The 11,891-nt window shown below is 44.0% G+C and overlaps 1 protein-coding gene, 1 long non-coding RNA gene and 1 other non-coding gene across 3 annotated transcripts; 2 read left to right on the forward strand and 1 right to left on the reverse strand.

The window, feature by feature from the left end:
- The first annotated feature begins 1,296 nt into the window (after window positions 1–1,296).
- On the forward strand, window positions 1,297–2,271 carry LOC112091724. The gene is made up of 2 exons (XR_002902274.1): window positions 1,297–1,330; window positions 2,009–2,271. It is a non-coding gene; the product is annotated as an uncharacterized LOC112091724 (long non-coding RNA).
- Window positions 2,272–3,741: 1,470 nt separating this feature from the next.
- Window positions 3,742–4,728, forward strand: LOC112091705. The gene has a single exon (XM_024165965.1). It carries the CDS (start codon window positions 3,742–3,744, stop codon window positions 4,726–4,728), a length of 987 nt encoding a protein of 328 aa, XP_024021733.1.
- Window positions 4,009–4,115, reverse strand: LOC112091734. The gene has a single exon (XR_002902284.1). It is a non-coding gene; the product is annotated as a small nucleolar RNA R71 (small nucleolar RNA).
- Window positions 4,729–11,891: the final 7,163 nt, after the last annotated feature.

Consider the following 11,891-nt stretch of genomic DNA (forward strand, 5'->3'; position numbering starts at 1 on the left):
GGTTCTTTGGACTTGTTTTAGGACCTAGAACCCAGATCTAGTGGTTTCCCTTTGAAATATCTCGATTTGGGACTGGATTTGCAGGTTTTGAACTGATTTCTGCGAGCTTCTCTCGCGCAGCTGATTCCACCGGTCGACCTGTGCGGTCGACCGGATCACATGGAAACCGGTCGACCTATGCGGTCGACCGGATTGCAGGCTGACCGGTCGACCTGTCCGGTCGACCGGTGTGCACACTACCGGTCGACCGGTAGTGTTGCACTGCTCTGTCACCGGTCGACCGGTTGACACGGAGTTTGACCCTGTTTGGCCTGAAATTGCTGTTTTGACCCCTGTTTTCGGGGAGAACCCAAATTAGCTTCATTTGGAGACTTGGGATAAATGGATTAGCATTGTTAATCCTTGATTTGAGATTGAAAACCCTTGAAATGATAATTTAAAACATGAAAATGGATTAGGGCACACTAATAGGAAATCATGGTTGGAAATTGATATCTGGATCGCTTTAGGAATGAGAATTAACCCTAACGTGTTGTCTTGCCTCAGTGATCGCTGAGGATTCAAATTGAAGGGGCTTGAGCAAGCAGAAGCCGGAAAAGGCAACGCTAGTCCCAGGTTTGATAGTGCGAGGTAGGATTTCTATCCCTTTTCCTTGTGAGCCTTTTTTCAAAAAGGATTTTGGCCTTGAAAATATTTTTTTAAAAGAAATGGATTGATTTGTGAAAGAAAACGCTTTGAAAACCATGACTTGTTTAGTCATGGAACCTCATGACTTGTCCAGTCATGGGGCCCGCGGCTTGAGTAGTTCGTGGGGTCGTATTAATGATTTCAAAATGTTTTTGAATGATTTCTTAAGCAAAGAGATCTTGTGAACTGGTAATAGAGTCTATTGCTGTAAGCCTAGATAGGATGCGGAGAGTGCATCCTCAGGGACAGAACCCGAAACTCAATCCGGGTAGGTGAGGCACTTGGTTAGGTAAGTAATTTATACCAATTACTTGCTGAAGCCTGTAAAACGGTTATTTACAGTCATATTTCCTTTAAGAAAAAGGATGTGAGGTTTCGACTGTTCTGTCGGGACTGAATGTCTTCTTTTATTTACTTATTCATTCATGTATTTCCTCGCACACTTATTATTCATTTATTTATAACGTTTATTTCAAATTATATCCTACTGGGCCTTTCGCTCACGTGTTATGTTTTAAATATATTCAACCCCTCCCAGGGGACTCTAGGAGCGGTGCACAGTAGCTGGATAATTGCTACGGAGCAGCTGAGTTGTGCTGCTGTTGGAATCAAGTGAGGATTGTGGTCATCTTCTGATACAAATGTAAGGAATTTGAGAATTCTATAAACTTATGTAATATTTGGATTAACTAGACTGTGGTTGATGTCTGTTGGAATGATTATTTACATGAGCATGTATGTACGATACTGTATGTCCTGTGGGGTGGAGCCCTGTGTGTCAGAGGCTCCGGGATTCTATAATTTATTTATATTTTAATGTAGTTAAGTGTGGGGCCCGATTGGGAATCTGCTTTATCAATTCCAAATCGAGCTCCACATCACCCACCCCGTTTGGGGGGGCGTGACACCACCTAAGTAACAGGCTATGGTAATGAGACTAGGTGTCGTACTCGATCTCGAGAGTCTAGTGGGAGGGTAATTATCCTCAGACTTCTAATGGGAGATCATAACTGATAAACATTTATTAATGACCTTGTATGTAGTTGGACTAAATGTTTGGGTCGCTCCCCCAATGCTCATGGTCGCGCATGTTGGTACGAGTGATAACTCTAAGAAATTAGAGTTATCCAATGGTTTTATAGCTCAAAATTGTGTGACCAAGAGTGATTTTTCTAGTTTATTGTGTGTTTTAATTTAGATTTGTATAGTTTACACTTACTTTGGCTTAATTCCGTACTGGTGCTCCTCGTGAAGTGAAAGTTGATGGTTTTGAAGTAAAATGAGGTGAAAAATTGACTAAGGCTGTGTGCGCACTTTGCAGGAAATTTCTGGGCTAAATGTTGCGACATTCTGGCAACATTCTGGGAACAGCTGGCCTATGACTGACGTCAGCGCACTAGCTGGAGAAAACAGACAAAAAGGAATCCGTGTGAGCTGGCTGAGCAGGTGTCATTGTGGTCCACTGTGCACATCATCAAGTGACAGCTCAGCCCTTGTGTTGCCCTAGAAGGGAATGTTTTCTTAAGACAAAGGGGCAGCCGCCAAAAAAAAGAGAGGAGAGAAACGGGGCTGAAATAGAAAAGAGAGGACAGAGACTATTTTTCCATAGAGAGAATACACAGAGGATCCCTCTCCAGAAAAACACACAAAGCACTACCCAGAGAGGAAAAAGCTTATTACGAGAGCTGAAGAAGGAAGGAAATACAAAGAATACTCACTCCAGAAAAAGAATCAGAAACATGAGAAGAGGGCTAGAAGTTGAAGGACATTTTGGCCGGCCAGAGAGGAATCTAAGTTCCAGCTGAAATTCATTCTTCTTCTGTTAGCTTAACCTTCTTTTGTTATTTAGCTACTAATTTAGCTATGGATTATTCTGGAGCTTTGAATCTTGTAAATCTTATTATGAACTAATTTGCTTTAGCTAGGTTTGCTAATGGAACTAAGATTGTAAGAATGACAAGTTGTTTTTGAGATGCTATTCATTTACTATTCCTGTTCATTCATGTGAGCTAATGCCTATTTCTATTCTTGACTAGCCATCAATTTTAGGATACAAGATTAAGATTAATACTGGAAGGGTTAGTTTTAATCAGATTTAGCTTGAATAATGCTTGTTCAATAAACTTGCTGAGTTGTTGATTAGTGGATGGTATAGGAATATATGATTCACCTTGCATGACTTAATGAAACCGGAGCTTAAATCTGCCTTCCTAGAGCTGGATTCGCAAAGGAATATGTCAGAAATGGCTTAAGGAACCTTAGTCATAATTAATTCGGAAGAACTTTATGCATCAAAGAGTTTTTGCTGATAGGGATAGTAAAATGCTGCAGCATTCTAGGTAACATTTTAGTCAGACTTGCAATTGAGGGGAAGTTAGTAGACCAAGCTCATTTTTACTACTGAATTACAGCCCATAATTACATTCTTGTTACTGTTAGTCACTTTAGACCGCATTTAGTTTGCATTCATTTTATTTACATCATTTCAGTGAATTTTTGCCACATTCATTCATTACTTGTTTTGTTGATTATATAACTTCCAACACGTACTTTCGGTGATTCATTCCTTGTGGGATTGACACTCTTATTCATTCTTTATTACTTGTCTGTGACACGTGCACTTGCAAGCATAAATACCACGCAACAAGTTTTTGGCGCCGTTGCCGGGGATTGAAATCATTAAAAAATTTGTTGGAGTCAATTTGTTTTTCGTTTGTTTATTTTAATCTCGTTCGTTTGGTTCTTAATTTCTCAGGTTATTATACCATTTGCATGAATCCACTGTAAGACTTCGAGTTGCTGCCTTTAGATCCTGAAATTGGAAGAACATTTCGAGCCGGGAGAAGGGAGCAACAAGGCTTATCAAGAGTGGGAGAAATGGCAGAAGGAAACAATGGGCAGCAAGCAAATGCCAACATCCCTGTCCCCTAACCGATACTAATATATGATAGAAACAGGGCCATTCAAGATTACGCTGTGCCCATTTTACATGGACTTAACCCCGGAATAGTGAGGCCAGTGATTCAAGCGCCTCATTTTGAGCTTAAGCCAGTGATGTTCCAAATGCTCCAAACCGTGGGCCAATTCAGTGGCATAGCAACTGAAGATGCTCACCTCCATCTTGGACAATTTATGAAGGTGTGTGATACTTTCAAGCTAGCAGGGGTGACTGAAGATGCATTGAGGTTAAAGTTATTCCCTTATTCTTTAAGGGATAGAGCTCGGGTATGGCTGAATTCTTTGCCTCCAGATTCGGTGGCAACATGGGATGATTTGGCAGAGAAGTTTCTCATGAAATACTTCCCTCCAACAAAGAATGCCAAGCTTTGGAACGACATTACCTCCTTCCAACAAGCAGATAGGGAGTCATTGTATGAAGCATGGAAAAGATTCAAGGAGCTATTACGGAAGTGCCCTCATCATGGCATCCCCCATTGGATTCAAATGGAGACATTTTATCATGGTCTCAATGGGCAAACAAGGACTATAGTTGATGCCGCAGCTGGTGGAGCCATTTTGGCCAAATCTTACAATGAAGCATATGAAATTTTGGAGAGGATGGCCAACAACAATTATCAATGGCCAACCGAGAGACTTAATGTGAGGAAGGCTACTGGTATTTATGAAGTTGATGCCATCACTGCACTCTCAGCTCAAATGTCATCCTTGACGAATATGGTAAAAGAATTGCACATGCCGGTAGCGGTAAATGTTGTGCAAACTGCTGGATTCTCTTGTGTTTACTATGGAGAGGGCCACTTGTATGAAGATTGCCCATCCAACCCAGCCTCCGCTTGCTATGTTGCTAATTTCAACAGGAGCAGCAATCCTTATTTGAATCCTCACAACCAAGGGTTGAGCCAACATCCAAATATGGCTTGGAGTAACCAAGGAGCGGATTCTAGTGGAGCTAACGCGTATTATAGACCCACATATCCACCCGGTTATTCACATCAACAACAAAGAACACAAGCGGATCAATCTAGCTCTTTGGAGAGTTTGCTAAAGGAATTTATAGCAAGGAGTGAAGCCAAAATCTAATGTCATGATGCAGCACTGAGGAATTTAGAAAATCAAATGGGGCAACTTGCTAACTCTTTGAACAACTGACCTCAAGGTTCTCTCCCAAGCAACACCGAAGATCCACGTAGATAAGGGAAAGAACACCGCAAGGCTATTTCACTAAGGAGTGGAAAGGAGTTAGAGCCAAGGACAAGACCTTAGGCTGTACAAACAGAGCCCACTTCAATCCAAGAGGAAGTGCAGCAAACTCAGCCACAAGAAGAACAACGAAGGAAGCAACAACCAAATTCTGACGTCCAGAATGATGCAGCATTTCCATAGCATTCTGGAGCAGTAGAAGCCAATAACAGCAGTAGCAGCCGACCACCTCTACCATTCCCACAGCATTTTCAGAGACAACAACAAGATGGGCAGTTTCGTAAGTTTTTGGATGTTTTGAAGCAGCTACACATCAACATACCATTAGTTGAGGCCTTAGAAAAGATGCCAAAGTACGCCAAGTTTATGAAAGACTTGGTCACTAAAAAATGTCAGTTTGGAGAATTCGAAACAGTGGCTTTCACAGAGGAATGCAGCGCCATATTACAAAATAAGCTCCCTCCCAAGCTGAAGGATCCGGGAAGTTTCACTATCCCGTGTTCAATTGGAAACTAATATTTTGGTAAGGCTTTATGTGATTTGGGAGCTAGTATAAATTTGATGCTGATGTCCATTTTCAAGATGTTGGGAATTGGGGAAGCATGGCCTACCACAGTGTCTTTGCAGCTCGCAGACAGATCTATTGCACTTTCTGAAGGAAGAATTGAGGATGTACTAGTAAAGGTGGACAAGTTCATTTTTCCTGCCGACTTTATTATTCTTGATTATGAAGTAGACAGAGAAGTGCCCATAATTTTGGGAAGGCCATTTCTTGCTACAGGCCGCACCCTAATTGATGTGCAAAAAGGTGAGCTAACCATGCGAGTGCAGGATGAGCATGTGACATTTAATGTATTTAAGGCAATAGAGTTTCCAACTGAGGTGGAGGTCATCATTCTTGACTATGAAGCGGATAGAGAAGTGCCAATCATTTTGGGAAGGCCGTTTCTTGCTACAGGCCGTGTTGACGGTCAATTTTTGCCAACAAAAAACTGGCCGGGTTACCTCTTAGTTTTCCTTTGGATTACCGGCCGTGGGTGTATTAAACGTGTGTGGATTTGTTGAACATGTGTGTTAACTAAATCATACATGGACAAATGACACAAGGAATTTTTATAGTGGTTAACTCTATAAAATGAGAGCTACATCCACTGTGACTTTGTATTTATGTTTAGAAGGTAATAGTTTACAACCATTGCTCTTCTTTTCTGGTTATTTTTCGAACCCCTTCCTTACTGGGGTCTTTCTCTTTTTATACCGGGCTTTCTTCGCTTGGGGGTTTTCTTCATAGGTAGAAGCACTCAAGTGCTCTCCTTTGGTAGGCCCAGACGTAGCCCACTAATCAGCACTGTTCACTCAACCAATTAGTCTCCTATTACGGCTCTGTGCTTCTCCGTAATACTTTTCTGTCCCCTATGTAGGGCGGTTTGAGAGCTTACAATTAATGCCTGCAGACGTCTTCCACTTAAGCACGTAACCCGTCATGTCTTCTAAAGAACGTTCCCCTCGTCGTCAGCGTGGCTTGGCCCAATCGTCCACTTTGGATCCTTCCTGCGGCCGAGGGATCTTCATGCCTACAGCGTGATCTGTCGACGCCATAAGGGATCGTCGTCCTAATTTGGGCTTCGCGCTGTCCAGCGGAATAGGAAGGGTTCGTAGACGTCGATGGTTTTCTGATTGGTGGGGAGTGGTCAGGGCCACGTGTCGCATTATCATCCGTCCACGCGTCCGTCATATTTTCCCACACAACAGCTACCCCCAGATTGAGGGCTCCTTTTGGGTGGCCTCGGACTTAGGTTTGGTTGTCCTTCCGTGCTTTGGGTGTGGAAAATTGGTCCCGAGCCTCCGTTTGCAATGATGGCCTGGGCACTTCGGATTTCCTTCGGGGGACGCAACCGTCGCGTCGATTGGTCTCTTATGATAACGTACAACCTTATTTTGAAAGGACAAAAACGGGCCCTTGGATCGCGACCTTTCCGCTTCCCGCCCTCTTTTATCACCGTTAGATCCGGGTTGGATTCCCTTGCCGTTGGATTTTTTTAAAATCTTCATCTGACGGTCAGGGTCGAGGACGTCCGTTCCTTTAAATACCCTCTACGAACTCGAGAGCCATTTTTTCAAGACTTCAAACTCTCTTCGCACCTATTGGACTGCCGCCTTCTCCGACGGACTCCTCCCTCTCTAGCCTCCGGTTCGTGCTTCCTGCTCTTCGAGGCGTATCGCGCAACCGTTCTTTCTTCCAGACTTTCCCAGGAATCCTTCTTCATCGGTAAGCGTCTCCATCCTCTGCTTGTTTTTCTTATACACGGGCTCCTTCTATTCTTTTTGTTTGAACTATGTGTATATGTCTAAAGAATGTGCGGAATGTAGGAGTTAGGGAGACTTACTCTGTTTTGTCCTTCCGCTTTGGATACCGTCTCTTTGCTGTCTGTGCGCTTCCAGTTTCTGGGTTCTGGGGAACCTGGAATCCTATGATCACTCACCGTTACCATTCTCATATGAATGGTCGACGTCAAGTCGAGTCGTTTGAGTTGTCATCATTTTAGAATAGTCATCCTTTCTTCCTCTCGATGTTAGGGTTTTAACTTAGCTTCTTGTCTTTTTAATCACCAGAACAATGGCCCAAAGTTCCCCCAGTCGAGAGGACTCTCCTGTCATCCGCCCAGACCCCCCTTCTGTGGTGGAAATCTCCTGGTCTTCTTCGTCTTCCAGCGTCAATTCCGTGCTGAGAGACATAGAAGACATCGGGGCTGGACATGAAGCCAGATACGCACTAGGCAATAACTTTGGTAGTGAATTTGATAGCTTCGAGCGGATTTTGGATGAGGCAGTAGAACGGATCCCTTTCACGGGGGGCAATGTAGGCGGGGTGGCTGCCTCCACGGTAGATGCCCCTCTGGCTGCCACGAGTGGTGAACCGGATAGGCCTTTCTTCACAGCCGACGTTGTGGCGTCAAGGCTCCGGAACAAGGATATCATCCGGGCTGTGAAGGAAGGGTGCATTGACGGGAGGTGGTTCGAATACCTTCTTCCGGACGTGCATTTTAGAACCAGCATGCCGCCGACCGGATATCTTCCGGTCTATACTAGAGCTGTTACCGCGGGGATGACCCTCCTAGTCCACCCTTTTGTAAAAGAATACTGCCACTTTTACGGCATTTCCCCCTCTCAACTGGCGCCAAACTTCTGGTACTGCTTCACTGGTGCCTGGATTTTATGGCACCAGCGATTCGATATGGAACTCCCTGTAGATGAGTTCTGATTTATGTATAAGTTATGCCACGTCGCCAAGTGTGAGGGGTGGTATTTTTTGAGTGGTCACAGGAGGTCTCAGCCCAGGTTTCGAAAGCTTATACTGGGCATTCCCTCGTCGTCACATGGGTGGAAACCCATGTTCTTCATGATTCGGGGGCCTTTCAACTTTCATCCCAACGACCGCCTGCCCTGTCAAAGGCAGGTGCAGGCGGCATTTGGGAACATGGGTAAGTCTTTTGGCTTTCTTTTATCTGACTTTGCTTCTTCCGTCCTTCCACTGACATTCCTTTCGTATTACAGTCAGTCAGGACTGGCCGTAGTTCTCTGGGAACAGTTTAGCGAGGGTCGAGAAGGCTTTTTCTTTCTCGTCAAAGGTTCGCCATATCGAAACGCTTCTGACCAAGAAAAACCTTCGCGACGCTGGTTTAATCCTTGATCTCCCAGACCCCGCCAATTCAGACGCCGTCCGTCAATACTTTCACCTAAACGATGAAGGTATTCTTTGCTTTCGACGCCTTTCTTTATTGTGACTTAGGCTTTTCCACTGCTGACTATATCTTAATCTCGTCGTTTCCTATAGAAATGGCGTCTTTGAGGATCCAACTTCCTGGCAGCCAGCAATCTGGGCCGAGCCAGCAGCCACCGTTGGACCAACAGCCCCCGCCTAGCCAACCGCCCCCGTTGAAGGGAAAAGAGAAAGCTAGCTCTTCTTCCCACGTTCCAAGGAGCAGGAAGACCAAGGGTCCTTTGGGGTCAGAGGCGGATCTTGTGCGGAAAAAGAGGCGAAAGGAAAAAACAACGGTTGTAGAAACATGGACGCCGACGGTCCCTATTCCTGACGTCGACATTCCGCTGGCGCCGAGAAAGCGCGTGCTTATTTCGGGGGCTAAAATTATGGACCCCAAGTTCCAAGTCCCGGATATATCTGATGCCAAGATCAGGGCGATGCTGAAACTTCCTCCTCGCTTTTCCCTTGTCTTTCAGGCTCTCTATGAGTCTTTTCTCGAGCCACATTGGGTTGCTGCCACCCAATCTTCTTTGGTTGACCGTCAGCAAAAACATATTTCCTTCCAGATCCATGTAAGACTCTTCCCCTTTTTTTTTTTTTTTTTTTTTTTTTAAATCATCGTCTTGCATTTCTGTTTTTCTGACCTTCAACTTTTCAGAGCCTGGTCCTTTCCATTCTCAACCTCCTTGACCTCGTCAAGGTCGAGGAGCGTAAAAATGAGATGGACGAAATGGAGGCCCGGCTTCAGTCCCTTGTTTCTGATGCCAAAAAGAAGCTAGATGAGGCCGTCGATAAGAGGGACATGGCCTTGGCCAAGCTGGCGAGTTTGGAAGATGAACTACAAAAGTTGAGAGATGAGGTCGCGAGTCTTAAGGAGCGGGCGGACCTGTCTGACAAAAAGTTGTCTGCAGCAGCTGGGGAAGCAGAGAAGCATTTTGCTGAGGGAAAAACTGAGGGGAAGAGGGAAGCTGAGGCAGAAGCTGCCTTTGCTTTCGACGCTAGGCGCACCGAGGTTATTGAGGAGTTCAAGGCTTCTCAGGAGCTTACTGACATCCGCACCAGAGGTTTTTAATCTGCGGGTCAACAAATTGTCGACCTAATCAAGAAGGAGCCTCCTGAGTGGGACTTGAGCTTCCTTTATAACTCTCCTCCTCCTGCTGATGATGACAACGTTTCCCCGCCTGGTGACGGTGAAGCATCGGAGACTGGCGGCGAGGCCTGAAGGATTTTTACCTGTCTCCCTTTTGTTTGTAACTCTTTGTTGATCCGGACATCTTTTATTTGATATGCACTTTATATATATAAAAGGCAATAGATTTAATTTATACCTTGATTTGTAATTGCCGCTTTCTTAGAAAATTCCTTAGAATTTTTACTAAGTCTTTGGCGTTTCCTCTTTGGAGGGTCTGACGTCGATTGTACCTCTTGGGATCGTCGTCTTAGAAAACTCCTTGGAATTTTGCTAAGTCTTCGTCTTTCCTCCTTGGAGGATCTAACGTCGATCGTACCCCTTGGGGTCTTCATCTTAGAAAACTCCTTGGAATTTTGCTAAGTCTTCCTTGGAGGATTTGACGTCGATTATACCCCTTGGGGTCGTCATCTTAGAAAATTCCTTGGAATTTTGCTAAGTCTTCGTCTTTCCTCCTTGGAGGATCTAACGTCGATTGTACCCCTTGGGGTCGTCGTCTTAGAAAATTCCTTGGAATTTTGCTAAGTCTTCGTCTTTCCTCGGAGGATTTGATGCCGATTGCACCCCTTGGGGTTGTCGTGTCATTTTTTTAGTGATCCGTGGACCTCTGTCCCCCATGTCTGTTTAATATAACCTTGGTTTTTAAAACGGACATGTTATTAAGGGGTGAATTCTTTTCTTTCTACAAATACATCAATTTATTCAATTTATAAAGAATGTACAATTGAGATATGTAAGAATTTCATACATTATTGGTAGTACAGCCTTAGCTGTTCTGCATTCCACGGGTGCTGAATCCTTTTGCCGTCGAGGGTCTCCAGAATATAGGTACTGGGGTGTAGTACTTCCCTTATGCGGTAGGGCCCTTCCCAAGTTGGGCCCAGTGGGCCAGTATTTCTGGGCTTCGTGCTCTGCGTTACCCTTTTTAACACTAGGTTTCCTGGGATGAACCTTCTCTGCCGAACCTTCTTATTGTAGTATCGCGATGTTCTTTGCTGATAGGCGGCGAGACGTAGTTGGGAGTCGAGCCTTTTTTCTTCCAATAAGTCGAGTTCTCCGTTCATGCCCTCCGCGTTGTCATCGTCGTTATGGACGACGGTTCTTAGAGTCGGCATTTCAATTTCTATGGGGAGCACTGCTTCGACACCATATGTCATAGAGAAGGGTGTCTCACCCGTAGTGGTTTGGCTCGTCGTTCGGTATGCCCATAGGACCTTGGGAAGTTCCTCGGCCCATCTCCCCTTCAAATCGTCGAGTCTCTTTTTGAGGGTATACTTTAGTATCTTATTGACCGCCTCGACTTGTCCATTTAATTGTGGATGGATCGGCGCCGAGAAGTCTTTCCGGATGCCTAAGCTATTGCAGAATCTGCGTGTTGAGGCGTTGTCGAATTGCTTTCCGTTGTCGGATATTATTGAGTGGGGAACCCCAAACCTACATACGATGTGGTCCCACATGAATTTGGTGCAGACCGCTTCCGTGGTTGCAGTTAGAGCCTTTGCCTCTGCCCACTTCATGTAGTAGTCCACCGCAACGATTGCAAACTTAAATCCTTTGGGTGCAAGATGTAATTGTTGGGAATGGTGTCCTAGAAGCATGAGATGTAATAGGATATTTATTATTTATTTAATAAAATAGTTTATTCATTATTTTATGTGCATATATTTATGAATATTTTGTGAATATCAATGAAAATTCCATGATTATTTATGTAACCTTAAACACTATATATAAGTGTTATATACGAGAGGATAATGTTTAAGGATAATAATCAAAAAGCAATGTTCATAATGAATTTAATTAAAGTTCAGAATCTTTAATTAAAACATTATTAATACATGTCATTCCCATTTAGAATGGAACGGTGTTATCCGCACTGTTAATATGGCGAGATATTGAATGAGTGTATTTCGCATAATGAGATTATGTGGAACAAGGACACAGACATAATATGAATTTCTAATAATTCCGTTAAGTATAGAAATTATAATTGAGTCTACCGATGGTCATATATAGGATGATCTTAATCCTGAGTTCTTAACAGACCCTTATTTATGGATTTGTGTCTTTTGATTTACTCGGTACGGATTC

Source organism: Morus notabilis, unplaced genomic scaffold, assembly GCF_000414095.1.
Source record: "Morus notabilis unplaced genomic scaffold, ASM41409v2 Scaffold203, whole genome shotgun sequence".
NCBI lineage: Eukaryota > Viridiplantae > Streptophyta > Magnoliopsida > Rosales > Moraceae > Morus > Morus notabilis.